General features: G+C 45.0%; 2 protein-coding genes across 9 annotated transcripts in view; one reads left to right on the top strand and one right to left on the bottom strand.

The window, feature by feature from the left end:
* The window catches only part of KDM2B (lysine demethylase 2B), a 100,113-nt gene extending 96,281 nt beyond the window's left edge, over positions 1-3,832 (bottom strand). For 2 of the 7 annotated variants that reach the window (XM_010720116.4, XM_085238905.1), the window contains exons 1-3: positions 3,718-3,832; positions 2,824-2,968; positions 201-279 (exon numbers count right to left, since the gene is read on the bottom strand). In XM_010720116.4, the coding sequence (XP_010718418.2) occupies positions 201-279; positions 2,824-2,968; positions 3,718-3,768 (275 nt within the window). In that variant the 5' untranslated portion in view covers positions 3,769-3,832. Of the gene's footprint in view, positions 1-200; positions 280-2,823; positions 2,969-3,090; positions 3,227-3,717 lie in introns of those variants that run through there. The other 5 variants (XM_085238908.1, XM_010720121.4, XM_010720120.4 and 2 more) reach the window with 3 other exon arrangements.
* A 3,634-nt stretch (positions 3,833-7,466) lies between these two features.
* On the top strand, positions 7,467-19,989 carry LOC100542708 (calcium release-activated calcium channel protein 1). Of its 2 annotated transcripts, none has more exons than XM_085238931.1 (2): positions 7,467-7,759; positions 16,796-19,989. In XM_085238931.1, the coding sequence occupies exons 1-2, from the start codon at positions 7,646-7,648 to the stop codon at positions 17,360-17,362; spliced, it is 681 nt and encodes a 226-aa protein (XP_085095057.1). In that variant the 5' UTR covers positions 7,467-7,645; the 3' UTR covers positions 17,363-19,989. The 2 variants fall into 2 exon arrangements, with proteins under 2 accessions (XP_085095057.1, XP_010718431.2); XM_010720129.4 differs by lacking the exon at positions 7,467-7,759 and adding an exon at positions 10,226-10,245.
* The last annotated feature ends 30 nt before the right edge of the window (positions 19,990-20,019 follow it).

Consider the following 20,019-nt stretch of genomic DNA (forward strand, 5'->3'; position numbering starts at 1 on the left):
TAGATGCACTTAAGTTTTATAGAACTCATTATCTGTTTGTTTTTAAGTAGAAAAAAAATTACTCTCTTTCTCAAGTGGGCTGACAGTCTGACTAACTGCAATACCTTTTGAGATCATTGGAAGAACCATCAAAAATAAGAGCAAAGCATAATAGTGGTTTTATAAAAGTGTTTCTTAATCAAGATTTGGTGGTAACTTACTTAATTCCCAGTCCATCCTTATTTCTGAAGATAAGTGGAACTCTGAGGGCTTCTCTTTGCACATACTCAAAAGTAAAATCTGTTTGAATAAGGAATAAAGAAATCCAAAATCAATTACAATGGCATTAGCACCTCACATTGCATTCTCTCAAAATGCAACCTGTCCTCCTTGTCTCACCAAAGAACTCCGCTATTACAAAGAGAAAAATATAAAGAGAATGCATATTTTAGGTCCAAACCAGAAACCAAATGACAGGCAGTATTCTCCGAGCTGCTCTATTTTTCCTGTTTGTTGATGCACATAGAATAGCGTCCAGTCACTTGGTCAGTTACGATCTGGGCTGCAACACACAGGTTGTAATGAAATAGCTAATTAATAGTTAAAAGAGAATCCTAACTAAATTGCTGCAAATCAGCAGAGTACTTTTGGGGTAAATGAGTAACTGAAACTTAAGTTCTTACATTATACATTTCAAGCTATAGATTTTTATTTTTATTTTTTTAACTAGGGGAAAGTTTCCCTCCAAGCATTATTTAAGTATAGCACAAAGCCCTGATCCTGCAGATGTGTTTTGTTTCCATGTGAGGATTATTACTTTCAGCTGATGAAATTCCCCTTAATTAATTAGGAATCTAACTGCAGGAACTGATATACAGAAATTGTGTACAGCTGTTGGCATTTAAGAAGGTGGTGAAAATGAATAGTTTTGGTGTGGAGGTCACAGAATAGCACACCAACAAACTGAAAATTAAATGCAAGTTTGTTAACACTGACCAGCATCACCTTGTTGCTTCACCCTGAGGATTACACGGATTTAAGCTTTCCTGGGGATTTCTTTATGCGGTGGTCTGATACAATAGCAGTGATTCAGGGATTAGAAAGTTACAAGGCAGCAATTTGAGTGAGCAGTGCCTGCAAAACCCCACAGTTCTCTTGGAACTGGCATTCAATGTGCTGCCTTAAAGTGGAAAGTATTGTTTGAATCTTTAGCAGCTAAGCATGACGCTGCCAAAGACACAAAACACTGAATGCATTATAACAGGGTACGTTCAGACCAGCATGCATGCTGCCTGGGAGAGTATAAAAACTTCATCAGGCTCCAGCGTATGTATCGAGGATGTTTTTCTACTGTAAGAAATAGGGAGAGCAGAGGCTAAGCTCCCATGCCATTGAATTTATTTCCCTCTCCCTTAACAAACTTCTCCTTGCCACATTCAGTTTCTACCTATGACATGAATTGATGAAATATTTCTACCTAGAGTTGTCACATCAGAGCACTTTAATTATAGTTATTTACAAAAACATTAAAATTGCAAAAACGTTATTTCCACCAGTCTGCAGATAAGGATAATTAATACTCTAATTAGTTAAGATACCAATTAAGTATTTCTGTATTAGATAAACCTCCATTTCTAATGCGTATTCATCTTCTAACAGATCTGGCCTTAGTTCAATAAACCATAATTTATTTATTTTGAAGGAAACTTTCATCCAAGAAAAAAGTCTACAAATACCAAGAATAACAACAGTTGAAGAAGCAGAGACAGATTTACAGCCTAGAGAACAAGCAGCTATGATGATTGTGAAGAAAATCTCCAGCCCCCAGTCCTGGCAGGAAAAAAAGTCAAAGAAGAGTTATCATTAAAAATAAAGACATAGGAGATAGAAGTAAATATCATTCAACCAATTTCACATGTTCATATAACCTGACTTTTTTTATTGTTAGTAAACACAGTGATTGTTCTGCCTCGATTCAATTCAGCACCTGGATTTACGAGAAAAAAAATAAAGCAATAGTAAAGAAATAAGAAGAGTGAATAGAAAGGCAGAGCCATTCTTTATAACACCCCAACAAGCTTATAAATCCCTTATGGAGTTGAACAAAGTGGATATGGACTACAACAAAGTAACAAAAGACATTCATTTGTTTTAGGTTCCTCAGATAGGGGAATGCTACCCAGAGACTTTAGGGCTGCACAGCAGGGTGAAGGTCAGCACAGAGTGATGGCAGCCACCGGAACACTCGTAAAGTGAGGGTAGAATGCGCTTCTGGAAAATTAATTAATGTTTTCGAGCTAAAAAAGAATAGGTGTTTGTGTTTATTTCAGAGGAAGAAGGGGTCAGGGCTAAGCTTATCTCCTAAACACCTTCCTAAACAAGATAGGTATTTAATTTCTCCACCACACTAGCCTAAACAAGATAGGTATTTAATTTCTCCACCACACTAGCTTTTCTTTAGAAGGAAGCTTAAACGCTCGTGCAAAATGAAGCCTGGGTGAAAAACGGAAAGTTTCTTAACTAAATTAGTGGCCCCGAAGTTAAAGACATTTCGGGAGGACTACAGCAAAACCCTTCCCTGGGGAAAGGGGTTCAGGCAGAGCCCTCAGATGAGCAGTTCGGTGACAGTCCCGGCTTCAGGGTTGCGGCTCTGCCCCCGCGGGACTCCGGCACCGGGCGCTCCGAGCCGCTCCGGTAACTCAACACGCTCCGGGAACACAAAGAACTTAGCGAGTGGGGAAGCCCCGGCCCTGCCAGCGGCTCGTGGGTGCACCGGCAGCCAAAGCACCCGGCTCAGGGGGCGGCTCCCCGGTGCCCGACACATGGAGGCGGCCGTGGCCGTACCTTTCCCATCCATAGAGTGCACGAAATCCCCGCGGTACGTTTTGCTCTTTAATTTCTCCTCCAGATTGAAACTCCTGACGCTGACGATTTCCTCCACGTCCGAGAGGTCTTCGTGCTCATCGTACCTCCTCCTACCAACGGGCCGCTGCAAAATACAAAGCACAGGGGGTGGAAAAGCGGGGTCGGTGGGGAGGGTGATGCGATCAGCGGTAGGGGCACGACATTCGCCAAACCTCCCCCGGTGCGAGCCCCAGCCGCTTACAGCACCTTTTCCATCTCCTGACAGCGTTAACAGGTGCTGAGCTGGGGGAAAACCAAACAGGGGCAAGAGACACGCGTGGCCCCACCGCCGGTTGATGGTATTATTTTGCCGCACGTGAACACGGGACCACTCCGGGGATGTAGAGGGGTATAATTTACCCCAGAGCACAGCGTTAAGATTTCGGTATTTACATAATCCCGGGGTTTCCATAGCCAAGCCGGAAGCCACGATTTAAAAGCTGGGCGCATTATGTAACGTCCCGATGGATTTCCTCACTCCCCCACCCCCTTATCGCGGCCGGAGCCTGCGCGCTTCTACCGGAGCCCAAATTCGGGGGAAGAAGGGGTTAACGAGGCCGGGGGGTGGGGGTCGATGCCGCTGCCCCCGCCCCACAGCATCGCCCGGAGTTGGGGGGTCGGGGGGTGCGACACGCACCGGCCCGGGCCGCTGCCACGGGGAGAAACCAACTCTGTGCCCTCTCCTTTTCCCTTCGGTTAAATCCCCCTCCCGGTGCCTGCGCTGCTCCGTGGCGAACTACGGCGCTCTGCAGCCTGCCCCGCTCCCTGTGCGAACAATTACGCAAAATCAATTAAAAGGCACAAATAGGAAAGAGACCGAAGACGGCTACACACCAATCTTCTTCCAGAGTCCTTCTCCGCCTTCATTTTTTTGGAGAGTTTCATCACTTAATTGTCAGTGGTTCCTGTCCTGCATGTTTGGCACGAACAGGGAGGAGGGAACACAAAAGGCGGCTGCTAAAGGTCTCGCTAGAGTTGGGCAAGTTTGCACCAGCACTTTTTTGGGGGGAGGGAAGGGGAGGGGCGGCGATGCGCTGTGCCAGGTCTCAGGGAACCGCGGCCGGGTGGCAGCGCAGAGCGAGGGGAGGGCAGAGAGTGGGGCTTTAAACCCGGCGCTGAGTGCTGTGCGGTGGGGGAAAGGAGTTTCTCGGCTGGGGGGGCTGAAGAAGTCCTAAAAGCACCTTACGTGGCCGTAGGTACGAGCGGCTGTTGGGAACATCTGATTGCGGGGCAGGCAGCAAGTTTGGAGCCCTCCCCGCCAGAGGGCACGTGGTGGGGTCACGGGCTGATGGCATCGGCTGTGCTCCTCTCTCTGATTCCCTTTTCACACATACAATTTTTGCAGTTGATGTGAGACTTAAATGAGATTCTACCTTTGCTACAGACCTTGCAGCCCCCAAGTTACAGGCTCTGCTACAACAAACCTCAGCAAACTTTAAGCTGCCTTTCTCAGATCACTTATGTGGAGACTGAGCTCTTTGTTAAATAGGGCATTTCACTGCTCCCGTCTGCTTGTGCTGAACAACGTATGCACACGGCATCCGCTTTCCCCTCGCATACTTCATCAATTACATTCTAAGCACTGCATCAATGTACTGAATATTATGATAAAAGACACAAAAATTCAACTTTGCAGGCCTTGCTGCTCATCTCTTTGGAAAGGCCCACATTGTATCAACCCAAGGCACATGGATAAAGGCTTGTCTCTTGAAAAGGGCTCTAACACAGGACTTAAGGCAGTGAGTTCCTCTTTCTGCATCTGCCAACAACTGTTTGCAGAATCTTGAGGAATCATGTAATCTTTCTCTAACATCTTCCTACTTGCAGATGACTGAACTTTATTATCATATAGAAGCACGGTATGGGTTACATATTGAAGTGTGCGTTGCAGATGTCTGTTATACGGAGTGCATTATTAATCCATAATCCTGAAGAGCTGTATGTATATGGCGACCTTTCAGCCAAGATTACTCAATCTTAAAATTAAATGCATGTGTACATCTGCAGGATTGAGAGCAGAGGACTTGTACAAGATAAATGGACGTTACTAGAGACTAATCAGACAAAAAACACATCATCCATCCATTCTATAGAAGTCCACCAGCAAAGACAGAATATAGACATAAAAGAAAATCAAGTCATTTTTCTCAATCTTTTTTTGGGACATGAACTATCTGAGCTTCTCGGTGCACCAAACCAACCCACCAAGGGCTGTGTTAATCACACACACCTGGAAGCACTCGAGCACATGACTGAAATATGGAAGTATGCTTCAGAAATATCAGTTTTAATCTATAAACCTCCAAACATAGAAAACACGTTTGTAATCTCGTTTTAAGACAGAAGTGTTCCAGTGAAGCGACAATTCATTTTCCCTTTGAAATACGACAGCAATAATTTTGCGTATTAATACCAAATCACAAAGTCACAAACTTAAAAGAACTGAGGAAAAAAGAGGGGTGGTAAGATGTATAGGATCACATCCCAGCTGCATTAGATAGGATGAAGCCATTTAGAGCAGTATCAAGGCCATGTTCTGCAGGATGCAGGTTAACTGCTGGCAGCTGGGCTGAGGGCTCACCTCCCCCCAGAGCCACGTCATGGTTTCTTACCAGGGGTAAGATAAAAAAAATACCCAAATACAATTTTAGAGAAAACTTCGTGAGTACCTGTAAGACAGCATACAGATTTCTGAGGGCTCTCTGGGAAGAAACCTGGGACTCCTGCTGCTTCCTCTGACTGTGTTCATGCAAAAATGATCCAGAGAATGGGTAAGCGTTATCTCTACTTAGGGGCAATATCAGCCTACTGCTGCAGGGGCCAATTCCCTTTCTCTTGCATGTATGTCCCACATTAAGGCTAGTGTTTGCGTACCCACAGGGAAGCTCGCTCGGTTCAGCGGCCTGATCAAAACACAAAACTAACTCAATACGAAAAAAAGCCTATATTTTTGTTATGTCAGTGCTCTTGCTCTGCAGCCAGATCCAAAGGGGTAGTGTAGTTTACAGGATGGACGGGCGAATGAGGTGAGCTGAAGGAAGAGTGCAGGACTACACCCTTTTGGCGGCCTTCTGCTATTGCACTCATCCGAGGTATCAACAAACCCCAGCTTTGAACTCCCGCATGATTTCAGAACTCCCTGAAGCATTTCTAAGTTAATTAAGCCCGAGTGACTCATCGTTTCAGCTAATTCTAGAGGAGAGAGGTGTGTGTAGTGGTGAGTAATTAGGGCTGGAAATAAAAGAATTATCCCGGGTAGTTTATATCTCAGAATGGAGGTGTAAAATGGGACGTAAGGGAAGAAAATGGATACGCTGTTATAGTTGTAAATGGAAGAGGTGTGGTGTTAATTTTTATTGTTGTTGTCCATTTTAAGACTTAAAACACATGAAACAGAGTAGTACTTTATAATACTGTTGTATGCTGCCTTTCACACAACTCCTATGGAGTGTTACTGTCACCCTTGGAAGAGAAAGAAGTAGCAAAGCACATCCGGGGTTGGTTTTTTATGATGGAAATTCTGAGTCAAACTGCTTTCCACAGAGGTCTCTCAATGATCCTGCAGACAAAGTTTAACTAACAGATATTTTTGATATTAGAACGACCCTGGTTATTTCCTGAGAGAAGAATGAGATAGAATCTACGACCAGGTTGTTTCAGGCACTATATCTACAAACTTCAAATTGTCCAGATTTTTCCCTGGCTGTGTCAGCTGCTGTTTGGTGGTGTAAATGGAGAGAAAAGCAGTGTGATCTGCGTGTGCACATTCTGTCATTGTCTTTAGGTATAAGAAAGAGAACAGTCTTGCAAATAGAGAAAGGTGCTAAGAAGACCAAAGCAAAGATACTTAGGGTGTGTTCCAATTACTATTTTGAGGTGGAAAACTTCAGTGTCACAGAAACCACCCCTTCTTTTAATCCCTAACAGCACTGCTGTTGCAGCGATTCAGCTTGTGCGTACCTGTAGGCAGGGTCCTTGCCTGGCGTTTCTATGACAAGAATCATCCATCTCCTTGCTAGAACTCTTTAGCAGTGGGTTTAAGCCTCAGCTCTTCAGCAATGGCCCTCGGAGCTGTGCCACCAGCTTACTGCCTGCTCTGCACCTCGTTTTTCCTTCATAAAACGCAGGGAAATAAATAGGACTGCACGGTGTTGGCGATTGCAAAATTTACAAGCACTGACAAGAGAAGTTCTGCTAAGGGCCGGCTGTTATCAGCCGCTCGCTGATAAACGAGTTTGCACAAACGCTGAGGGCGGAGGTTAGCTCTGAAGTGAAGCGCCGGAGGTTTTCGGGGAGGCGGGCTGAGGGGGGCTCGGCGGCAGCGCTCTGAGGGAAGGCAGCGAGAGGCGCGGGTAACGGCTGCCCCGTCCCTTTTCTCTGTCTTGAGAAAGAGTGCAAGGGCAGTTCCCAAAAGGTATGAGAAATTACCTCAGAAAACACAGAGGCCTGTCAGCAAAACACGTCTGACGGAGTTAGAAGCGCTCCGCTCAGGGCCGTCGGGCCGCGGCCGCGCTTTACCTCAGCGCGGCAGGCGGGAAGCGGCCGCGCGGCGCCCCCTCACGCGGCAGAGAGGGGCGGGGTGGGGCGGGGCAGGCGGCGGCGCGCAGACTCGGAGCGGCGGGCGGCAGGCGCGGCCCCAGCACCGGCAGTAGCGCCGGGCGCCATGGGGTGTTAGCCGTGCAGCTGGTGCCCTCGCTCTGCCTCCGGAAGGAGCCGCCGTCGCCGTGTGCCGCTCGCTCCGCTCCTCCGCCGCCCGGAGCCCATGAGCCTGAACGAGCACTCGATGCAGGCGCTGTCCTGGCGGAAGCTCTACCTGAGCCGCGCCAAGCTGAAGGCTTCCAGCCGTACCTCCGCGCTGCTCTCCGGCTTCGCCATGGTGAGCGCCCGGCGGGTGAGGGGCGCCGGCTGAGGGCGGGCGGGCGGAGCGGCGCTTCCCTTTTCGGCGTGGCAGCCTTTCCCGCCGCGCCGCGCCGAGGGAGCGCCGTGCGAGGCCGGGGCGGCTCCGTCTGAGGGGATTTAGCTCTTAGCGGGGGTTAACCTCGCCTCGCGGCCGTTTGGCGCTGACACCGCCGCGTTGTCCTCACGGCACAGCCTTATGGTACAGCCTCACGGCAGCCCTCGCGGCAGGGGGAGGGCCGGGCCGCGGGTTGCGGTGTTGTTTTGTAGGTAAATAAAGGTGTATAATCCCTTGGACGTTTAGAGATCAACGTGAACTGATATATTGAGAAACTCTCGGGGTTGCCTCGTTCTGAGGGAGTTGTGCGCGCTTTCTGCTGTTTTTTGTTTTTGTGTCGCTTTGGTCCAGAATCCGTCCGACGCTCCCGGTTACTTCACGTGGAAGTCGGTCCGGTCCGCGCCCCGTGCTTGCAGCGGGAGCCGCTCCCCGCCGCGCCGCCGTTCGGGCGGAGGATGCCGCTTCAGAGCGCAGCGGCGAAGCTCTCGCTCTGACGGTCAAATAAATGTCACTGTCCTCCTCTGGCGGCTAAAAACAGCCCGCGGGGACTGAGTGACAGGGTGCTGTGTCGGCCAGGGGGCGGTGAGCTGGGGCTGCTCCTCCTGTGGTACCGCCGCTGGCAGCTTGGCTGCTTCTCTCGGTGTTTCTGACAGCGAGGGCAGAAGGTGGAAAAGAAAATCTGCTTTCGTCTGTGGGCAATTGTGAATAGTTGCGTTTGCAGAATTCCGTAGAATCGCTTTAGTTCTATGAGACCCCCGAAGGCCGTTTGCTCCCACTGCCTGCAGTGCACAGGGACACCCACAGCTCCATCAGTGCTCACAGCTCTGTCCCCAGACCGGCTGTCTGCAGGGATGGGGCACCACCAGGTCTCTGCACCCTGTGGGCTGAGGGCCTCACTGCCCTCAGCATAAAATCTTCTTCCTTGTATCCAATCTAAATCTCCCCTCTTCCAGTTTGTAACCATTTCCCCTACACCAAACACCACTAAGGAGTCCATCCCTTCTTTCTTACAGCCCCACTAGACACAGACAGGCTGCTCTCAGCTCTCTCCAGGCTGTGCGGCCCCAGCTCTCAGCCTGTGCTTGCAGGGAGACATTCCATCCCTCAGATCATTTTTGTGGCTCTCTGGACTCACTCCCAGGTCCATGTCTCTCCTGTACTAAGGATGCCACATCTTAAAACATTATTTAAAATGAAAATACTATTATTTAGAAGTAATTCTTAATCTCATAAATCTTCTTGGCTTTTCTTTAAATATTTATTCTGTGGGGTCTGGATCCCCGTGGATCTATGAGGTGAGGCTCCTGTTTGCTTTCCAAGGAGCTCAGGCAGCTGGGAGTGCTGCAGTATGGAACTGCAGCTTTGAGGTAATTCAGGAAAAGCTACTTCTTTCTGCTTAGCAGAACCCCTCGCCGCCCAGAGTGTTACATGTGAATATTGGTCGCGGTTTTTTTTCTGGAAGTTACCCATTAAAAAAAAGTTGTACTTTTGTTTTCGTTGATAAAGTCACGCTGGAAATCAGCTTGTAACCCCATTGGTGTGTCACAGGCAGTCAGCTGCTGGGACTTCCTCATCGGGTTACAGAAGAGCTGATTTAATGTTCAAATATTTTTAGATTTCTTTTAAATAACTTTGCTGATCTGCTCGAGGAGTGCTTTCTGCACCAAAAGCAGGGCCTGCTTTGTGCTGTCACGCCTCCACATTGTTCTCAGAGTTCGGTGGATTCCTCAACACCTCATGTCTGAACAATGGGCTGCTGCGGTGCAATCCGGTCCTGGATATAAAACTTCTTACAGCAATTAAGTCATTGTTCCTCCCTTTTCCTTATCAATGCAAGGAAGAAAGAGCCTGAAAGACACATCCAGGACTTGCCAGCCCATTGCTGGGAATTGCCAGCGGTGCAATGTGCTGCTCCTGCATGTTCCGTTGATCCTTGGTCTTTTATTAAACAGTGCTTACATCCTTTAGTACCAGCTAAATGTATTCCCACTAAACTGGTTCTTCACTGTTGGATTAATCTGCCATCTAACTGCAGCCATTTTGCAGAGGTTTTTCCCTCAAGATTAGTGAAGCGTGCCCCAGTTAAATGATCCATGCCAAAATTGTAATTGCAGAGAGCAACAATGTGTAGAGCATGAAATACTCAGCCAGGTTTCAAGCTCACAAGTGTTAACATTTCCACAGAGGACTTTTTAATAAAAGCCTGCTTTACAATTAGTGTTGGTTCTGAGCCTATACACCAGGATGTTACGCTTTGTGTTGGCTTTGAGGAAGTAATGCAGGCTCTGGTGGCTGGAGAGTGATGTTAGTAATGCTCCTCAGTGTTTCCTTTGCAGGTTTCCATGGGTGCTGTCCAGTCCCACATGTTACCTCTGCTGACCATCTCCACTAGAAGTACTTTGCAGAAGGTATCCAAAAATCAGAGGGAAGCTGTTAAATCCCAACAACTATCAGAGTGGAGAAGTCAGATCCCCCCACCTGCTGCCAATTAACAGTTCTATGAAAAAACTCGAGCCTAAATTAGGTGTCTAAATTACACAGCCTCGGTGGATGACTTAGTTATATTTAGAATTTGGAGGATGTCACTTAGCAGAGAGTGCACTTGTAAACGCCTCTAATGATTCAAACTAGGCAGACTTGCAAGTAGTAACATACAGGCTTGAAATACTGGATATTGTCAAAGAACTGTATGCAATTGCCTTTGAAAGAGCTGATACAGAAGACAGCTTCTGTCATCTTTTTTAGGAGTTGGGCTGCACTGATATGTTACTTCAGTATCAGCTATTACTATGGAAATGTTGAAAAGTAGGATCCAACCGTGCAGCTGCCCTGCTGGTACAGGAGGTACTCTGCCATCCTGCATACTTCAGTGATCCCTCATTAGAAGTCATGTTAGCTGTAGTTTACCACATTTCTGGAAGAATAATGTGCAACAGCTGCATTCTGTAGTCTCCAGTAAAACCTTACAGCCTGGTTTTGCAGCTCCTGCCACCACATATCTTTTATATCGCTATTGCAGTTGGAGGTTTTGACTGCAGCCAGAAGGATCTTCTCTGTACAAAAGGTTTCTCCTCTGGTTACTGCTGTGAAAGTGGCATTTTGTTGCTCCTTCGAGCATCCCTGTCTGGTGTCTGGAGGTTATAGACGAGCAAGGCAGGCAGCATAGAGCGCTTTGGGCTCTCTCTCTCCCTGCTCTCTAGCAGCAGCTGCCTGTGGCTGCTATCTTTTGGAGAGTGTAAAGGTGATAGGAAGCTGTTGTTTCTTCCTGTTGTGCTGTCTAATGTGACCTTAAAATCTAGATTTATTGTAAGTAGTGCCGTGTTGAGATACTGCTTCTCAAAGTGTGTTCACTCAGATTGTGCGGGTATTGGATTTTCATATTTATTAACCAAGCTAAGTCATCATTTCTATTCCAGTGGTGACTTTAGCAAATATTAACATTTTCCATTCTAAACATATAACAAGCCGCAGAGTCGCAATTCTAGGCTAGCACATAAGTGGTGCTTACTTTTGTGTTTAAAAAAAAAAAGAAAAAGCAGTAATATCGTTTTGGCTTGCCTTTTTTAATTTCCTGTGACTGTTTCTGGCTCACACACTGTCTCTGTATGAGTTGTTTATAACTTGTAGTGAATGGTGCGAGAACTGCAGAGCCTGCCTTTGTGCCTCTGTCTCTGGGAGTGTGCAGCACTGTCAGGCAAAAGGAGGCAGCTCAGGAGCTGAGGGCAGCTGCAGGAGCACAACTGTCTGCGATTCCTTCATGCTCGTCTCATTCCCAGCTTCCCCTGTGGCCCCACGGATAGATAAACTGTGTGATCTGTTACTGAAATAACCTGTGATCGCAGCCTCTGCTCTGGCAAGGTGAAGGTGTTGTAGTGCTTTTCTCTAGGACAGATTTACCTCTCCTTGTGTGGATGGCCGCATACAGCATCCAACCACAAAGCTTTCTTATAAAACATTCTTCACATACTGCACTGTATAAAAATTGTCTTTTTCTCTTCATCAGTTTCTTACCTAGGAGTGGCAGCCAAGGACAGGGATGAGGAGCTGAGGGCAGTCTTGCAAGGATATAGCCTGTGATTAAGTGGGAGAGCTCTCAGTAACTGTTTGCTGCTGTTGCTATTGCCCATAACAACAAAGCAGTTATCTTCTTTCCAGTGTAGAGTCTCGAGTGTCAATGTGACCTGCTGCACGGGTGGCTCTCAGCTCACTTCTCCCTTTCGTTTTCCTTCTGATCATTGTCTCTCAAGTCTTATTTTCCTAGAACACTTCTAATTTGAGGGAACCTGATCATTAAACAGGTACTGAAACTTGTCTTATAGCTTATAAAATTGGGAAATAGTGCTGAAATTTGAAGCAAGTCTTTAATTTCTGTCTCCCCTGTGCTAAAATGAGCAACTGACAAGCCAGGGCAATAACTTACCTGCGTTTATGTGGCCATACGAGTTTCATTTGCAGTGACCAATTCTCTGTAGAAAGTGGTGTTGTTGCCAATGAAAATTGCTTTACCAGCGTAGCACAGCTCATCTCTTGTTACTGGTGTTTGTCAGTCACTGTGTCAGTGCTCTTCTATGGATAGAAACTTCAGGAGTGCTCAGCATTTTCCTTGTCTTTTCAAAGCGTAATGAGACATGGAAATAATGCACACAAGCAAGTGAAATGAACTTGTTTCAGAACACTGAATTGTAAATAGAGCTGAAATTTCAGCAGCTTCTTCTAGAGGGTAGGCTGTTTGATTTCTTGCAGTATGCTATTATTCAGGCTCCCATAATTGTGAAATCCAGAATTGTTGAAGGCTTTAATGTGACATGTGCCCAAACTCAGTCATCTCTTGAAAGCGTGAGCGCTGCCCTTCTTTGGCCTTATGCAAAGTCCAGTCTTGTATCCTGAAGTCATGAGAGTCCTTGAGTTTTGTTAGGAAGCTCTGTTTCAGACTTACAGCTTTGTCAAGGGCTGCAGTAAATCTGTCAATCATAACTGTAGGATGACCTGAAGTTAAAGTTAGCTCTTCTCAGAGCCGGGGATTAGAGCAGATGACCTCTTGAGGTGTCTCCCAACCTACATTATGCTCTGGTTATGCAGCAAGGCAAGATGCTTGCAGTGGCCCTGTCAGCTGTGCAATACAAATCAGGTGGCAAGTGTTCAAAGAAAATTTAAGAGTGGTGAAGGCAAAGATGCTGAAGCAGGTTGTATTGGATACCATGGAGACATCGGTGCCCTGAGGGTTGCATGTTTTGAGTCAGCATAGAAAACTACTAGAGGTCACAGAGGAAAAAGTCCTGTGTGGAACATCAGCATCTACATGTCAGACTTCGCTCTGTGTGGGATTGGATCTTAGCAAACATGCTCACCATGGCCCTGGAATTGCAAGTATGACCTTACAAGAGCAGTTCTCATCTGTTTATTTTGAAGTTGCAGCAGGAGCAAAGGAGGCAGGAACTTTTTGTGCTTTGCTTCACTGTTTGAAAGCAGATGCAGGACCTCAATGAAAAATGGAGCTTTTTGTTTTAGGTGCCTGGCCTGTGCTGTTTACTTTCTTTAGAATGGAAGCTTGCAACTGAGAAGTGTTGGCAGTTTTTCTGCTGGTTTCCAGAGAAAAGTTCCTAAAGCAACTTCCTTGGTGGTTTGAGGAGACAGAAAACATGAACTGATTTCTCACTTACAGGTCAAGCGGGAGTTGCTCTGCCAGGCACAAGCACAAGGCGGCTTTGCTGTGCCCCCTGTGGAGGCTTTCTATCAACTTTAGTAGGCTTTGAAATCCTTTGGGCATTCTGCATCCTACAGCCTCCATCTGTAGAGATTTCTGAAGTATTCATTGATGCTGAATGAATGCAAAACAGAAGTGCTTTCTTACTTTTCCTGCTCCTTTCAGGGTGCTTCTAACACTATGTCACAACTGCAATAGAATGTGTTTCCCTTTTGCTTAAGGGTGTCTTTATACAACTAATTGCTTCAGCATAGTTTTTTTCCTTTCCTGTCTATGAACACGTGAAAAACTCTTATGTCTTTGTTTCTTAGGCACATTGCGTTTTCTCGCCAAGGAAGGTTTAAGAAAAACATCCAACCCCCTTTCTGGAGAGCCTGTAGTCTTGCAAAGAGCTGTCAGTGTTGGTGAGCAGCACTGAACATGTCTCAATATACCCTGAATGTTCAAAGAGTGGAGCTTTCACACTGGTCCCTCGGAGGGCTGAATCTATGAAGCTGTCATCTCCTCAGCGTCAGGAGAAATATTTTTCCAGCTGTTTTTCAAGTGGGCAGATGGCTTCTGCCGTGTTTGCCCATTGTCAAATAGGGAATACTGGGCAGTGTGCAGTAGTGTCTGCCTGGCTGCCAGCTTACTACGCTGCCTTCAGATGGTGTTGGTGCCACCTGTAATTATTCTTACAGAGATGGTATGCTTGCAGTCATAGTAGCTAGTTGCACAGTATGGTTTGAGCTGAAGGAAGTTACACCCTTCCTGCTTTCGAGTTGGTCTCAGTACGTGTCAGAAGGCACTCACAGAAGCGATAAGGGGCCTGCCAGTACAGCAGGCGTCCTGTGCAAAGCTGCTCTGCCTTAACAAATCTGTCAGCCACAGATGCCGAAGCCTTGTTTGTGTCTCTCAAGGTCAGGTTTCACCTGTGCTGTCATGGTGTTGTGATGGTAGGGACTCATGGGGGGGTGTCCAGCAGTGATGAAATGCAGCCTTTTTCCTCAGGAGATGCCTGGCCTGGATCTCTGCTTTTTGGAGATCAGAAGCCCCTATGATTCTCTCTGCACAGAGCTATCTGAATGTGTGAATGCTGCTTAAATTACGCTGTTCTAGTGTAAGATGCTCTTTTGGTTGCATTTAAGTAAAGGCAAATCGTAACTAGGTACTTCTAGATTACATGTAATTGTTTGAGATTTCCTTTAGCTCAGCGTAGGTTAAGGGAAAGAAATTTCTTTCTAACACTGTTGAAATGGGAAGAGCTCCAGAACAGCCAATATGTTGCAACTATGAGCCTGTCTGAACTTCAAAATCAGATGCTTGATATCGTCATTAATGTTATCAACATTTGGTGAACGAAATACTTAAGAAATAATCAGTTCTTATGAGAAAAAAAATATTTATCTTATGGTGTTCCTTAGTGTCTCATTTGGTTGTTATCGTAGCAAGTACTGGGATGGAGGATTAAAATGTCCTGCAAGAGTGGAGAATTACTGAGTCTGCAATAGACCTGGCAGCCCAGCCTTTGTATTCAAGCTACGCACCAGAAAATGTACATGGAAAAAAATGTTGATAAGTATGAAAATGACTCCTCAGTGGTGAAGGCCTGCAGTTGTTCTGTGAAAAACACAGCACAGGAAGCCCAGCATCCCACAAGCACATGGGGACTTACAGAGCAATCCCTGCTGAAGGGAGACCTGATGGCCATATGTTTATCCTCTCAACTGTGAAGTTTTTCACAGCTGAGAAGTGGTTATTTTAAAACCTTCACGCAAGAATTGTGTATGTATTACAGTAATTTCTTGTGGAGTTTCTTTAGCACTTGGACACTGCTCACTAGCTTGGCTGGTTGGTTGGGCTTATGATGACGAGCTTTCAATAAAGGAATTAAAATATTGGCAAATGGCCTTGAGTGCCTGTTGAAATGTGTGTGAGAGCCTTGGTTGGCTTAACGTTTGGTGCAGGCAGTTAAGAATTGGGGTGCCATAGGATGTGCTGGCTCTGTGTGTGTGGAGGTGGGATCCCACACTTGGTGCAGTTTTATTTGCTCTGGCAAAGTAGTGAGATTTGAGTGCTCACTGTTTGTGCACCTGTCTATGAACATTTTTCCATGTGAGTTTTTGATGAAGATTAAGGTTTCTGAGATGTGTGCTGTAGTCTGAGCACCATTTAAGCCATCTGTGTGGTGCAGCAATGGGCTAAACCTGTGCTGATGAGACACAGGAGAGATGCCCTCCCAGCAACATGGCTATAGCTGCAGCTTCCAGAGGTTGGTGCTGGCCAGGGCTTCTCGTACTGCTTCATTCCTTGAACAGGAGGATTTCTGCTGTAAACACCACGTTATTATTTCAGACAGGAGTAACTACTGTGTTTTCTGGATAGAGATCCTAGCATGCTGAATTGAATAATTCCTTCTGGAATCTTCCCCTGATTGATTTTGTTAACTTTTCTTTTCTAGGGGAGAACATTATTTTTCTTTCTTTCTGCCTTTCCCACACCACTTCCCTCTAACATTTATTTGGCACCATGCACATGGTAGAGCCTTTCATGTTTTGAACCTTTTTTTTTTTTTTTTTTTTTTTTTTTTAATTTGCTTATTTTGAATGGAAGAATGTAACTGAGAGCCCTGTGGAAAGATGATCTTTGTAATGAATGGCTCTGGCTCTTCAGAACACAGGCACAGAAGATGAAAGGAATAGCAGGGTTTGAAGGCAGTCTGCAGCCTTCACAGGCAGTCATGTTACTGATACCTACTTCAAATGACTTCGTACAGCATTCATTCTACATATGTATGCGACACAAAACATTTCACAACACTCAGCAATATTTAGAGTCTATAGTAAGAGATCAAAAGCTGCCACTTTAGTAGTATGGGAAAGAAGAACTCTTTCACCTTGTGATCAGCACAGTTGGACTCTTAAAATCCAGCTGTTCTGTGGGATGAGCTGGAGGTAATTCAGTGGCTGTGCTGTTTGAGGCTTTTGTGCATGCTGATGGTTGGCTTTAAGCTGAGCAGTAAATGTGAAGGGGTGGCTTTGTGTGATGGCTGCCCCATAAGACTGAAGTGTGGTGCAGCCTATTACTTTGTTTGGATCAGGTGAAGTTCCAGAATCATTGGAGCATCAAATAAGTATTTTTACTGTCTCAGCATAAACAGAATTAGAATGACATGCCTAATTATCCTGCAATTAAAATCATTTAAAATCAGAATGGATAGTCAAGTAGTATGTAACAGAGGTAATTATATCTCCTTTTTTTCCCTTTCCTTTCAGGTGGCCATGGTAGAAGTTCAGCTTGATGCAGACCATGACTACCCACGAGGTCTCTTGATAGCCTTCAGTGCCTGTACAACAGTCCTTGTTGCAGTTCACCTTTTTGCACTCATGATAAGTACCTGCATTCTTCCAAATATAGAGGCTGTTAGCAACGTGCATAATCTCAACTCTGTAAAGGAATCTCCTCATGAGCGTATGCATCGGCACATTGAGCTTGCCTGGGCATTTTCTACTGTCATTGGGACTTTGCTCTTTCTTGCAGAGGTGGTGTTGCTGTGTTGGGTGAAGTTTCTTCCCCTGAAGAAGAACCCCCTTGACCCAGCTCAGAGCAGCAATTCTAGCATCACGTCAGGACAGGCAGCAGCCATTGCATCGACGTCTATCATGGTTCCCTTTGGACTGATTTTCATTGTCTTTGCAGTCCACTTCTACAGGTCTCTGGTGAGCCATAAAACAGACAGGCAGTTTCAAGAATTGAATGAACTTGCTGAATTTGCACGGCTCCAGGATCAGCTGGATCACAGAGGTGATGCCATCTCCCCAGCTGTTACTCATTTTGCATAAACCTGTATTTAAGGAAAATAAATCCACCGTTCTGCTCCTGCCTTATGTTGACTCCCCCATGCATGAATGTTCAAACTATTGATTTTCTTTCCAATAGAAGTTTATAAATGTTTGGGGAAAAAACAAAAAACCCACAACAGTTCTCACCATAACATGGCTAGCTGAGACCAGAAGGAATGGATGACTGGGTGTGCATGTGCCGCATCCCTTTTGTGAGCACTCTCATTTGTTTCTTCTTACCACTGAATGATGGCTACAAAATGCAAGGAGAGTAATGCTGCACATTTGGGTGATAGGAATGGACAGAGAAGCTTTTTCCTCTTTATTTAACATTGGCATTTACTAGAAGATACTGTTTGTCCAGTCCATGTTGCATGGCATGATACAAATTACTTGGGATATGCAGCAATTAGCACTTGGTTTCAGTGCTAGCACTCTCAGTTCTCTCAGTCTGACAGATGGTAGAAGGGAAAGCTCTCCCACCACTTTCCCCAGTGTGTTTTGCTGCCAAGTAATTCTTACATCTGTGACTTCTCCAGCACCCTTTCCATGGCAGTTACATGCTGTATAACTCACTGAACACCCATGACTTGTTCTACTGCCACGTGGTATGGCCACAGGAGAAGGAATGAGACTACTATGCTCTTCTCTGGAAGAAAATAAAAGCAATAACTGTTTTCAAGTTCTCAGAAGCTGGCATGTATTATCTGGAGAGATAGAACTGCCTGTTTTCCATTTAGGAATCTTTTTTTAAAAAGAAGGAACTAAATGGAAATTATCACTGGATATTTTTTTGCTTGAAGATCAGAACCACTGCTGTTTTTTCCAAGTCAAAGTAGCAGTTATTTTATACTTTTATATTAAAAATATATTTTTTATAAATCTTCAGATACAAGCAGCAAAAGGTGCTTTCTCTGCATTGGATTCCCAAGTAATTAGCTATTGCTAAGCCTTGGTCTTCTTTGTTTAGAAAAAGTCTTCTGCTTGCTGAAGTGCTGCCCATAACTTCTTAAGACATTTTTTGCCTTCCAGATCCTGTGGAAGCTACTTTTAATCTGTAGATGTATTTATGAAAGTAGATTATTTGTAACTAATATTGCTGCTTACTTTCAGACATGAATCTATGCTAGTGAGGCTGTGTTGTCATTTTTTTTTTTTTTTAATTTCTTCCTTAAGCAAAAGCTTCCCTTGGGCCTCTCGTGAGAGGTTTGGCCAAGAAGGATGCAGCAGTAGTCCTGGGCTGCTGCAGTAATTCCAGCTGCATCTATAAGTGGATTTTCTTTGGAATGCAATTCCTGCGTAGAAAAGCTTTGGTTTGTAATGGGTAAAAGCCATTTTTGAAGACAAACTGAACGGGTTTCAAATCTAATGGAACATACCTTTACCTCCTGCTGTAGCTAACACTGTGGAATATAAACTGTGGTGGTTTTGTTGTTTTTTGTTTGTTTGTTTGTTTTTAAATCAGACTGGTGAATGTGCCAGAACAGGGAACTGTACCTGAGTGAGCCTGGGCTGAATGTGGTCTCTTACACCCAGCCTCCATCTCAGGTTATCCCAATGTATTTTCAGTCTGTGGGATGTGGAAGGTGTTGACAGTGGTGAATCTGTTCTGAAAAACAGCCATTAGAAAAGGACCTAGTATTTTTTCAGCAGGTTTCTTGGGGTATCCTCTGTCCACTGGCAGAAAACAGTTTTCCACATGCCAGTTTCCCAGGGCCTCCTGCTGTACAGAGACCTGGCAGGATTTTCTCCATCTCTGCCATTCCGTTGTGTTTCAGGTACAGGTATTCTCATACTGGTGTAAATCTATCGATGGTGAGAACTGTGACTACGATTCCTCACAATTTGTTCATGAAGCACTGTAAGGGTTCTGATAGTAAAGGCAGTAAGGAAAACAGCATTCCAAACCACAGTAGCTCTGAGACAGGCACAGAGTTCATTTTCTCGTCTTTCAGTGGAATACCAGTCCCATCCTGGGAGGGGAGATTCTTAAAAACAGCAGTAAAGGAAGCAGGTTTGACTTGATATGCACTCTGGAACAAATGGTTGGAAGGGTGCTATAGGGCTGAAAAATTATGCATCTGTCTGTAAATTATGTATTTAAAAGTCCTAACATTATTTTGAATGTAAGTCCAGAAAATATATTATCCAAGCTTATTTTGTAAAGTTATTTGCTGTTCTTGGTAAGTTTCTGGACTTCTTTTTATCTTGTGGGTCTTTTACAAAATGAAAGTGTTTTGTTTAGGAAATATAAAATTTCGAGCTTATTTTTTAACTTTCTCAAGCCAGTAGGTCCTAACCTATTGGAGCTGTTAGCCACAGCCATTTTACTGACTATTTTCTGCACTTTAATCTCTGATATCAAATGTGCTTCTCTCGTTTTCTAGCTGTGGAAATGGTCACAAAAGTTGTGCCTTGGCCACATCTCATAACTGTGTGCCAGAGGCAGTAACCAGGCCTGATCGTATTGCTCCAGATGCTGAGTGCATTTAAGTTTGTTTTTTATTCTTTATTTATACTAATGGTATTTCATGTTTACCTCAATCATTTTAAATGTCAGTTATTGTATATCAATTATTTAGATATAAAATAACTTCAAATAATGAAATAAAATATACTCAATTGTTGCTGATTGTTACCTAGATGCCTAAAAATAC

This window comes from Meleagris gallopavo, chromosome 17 (assembly GCF_905368555.1).
Source record: "Meleagris gallopavo chromosome 17, MGAL_WU_HG_1.1, whole genome shotgun sequence".
NCBI lineage: Eukaryota > Metazoa > Chordata > Aves > Galliformes > Phasianidae > Meleagris > Meleagris gallopavo.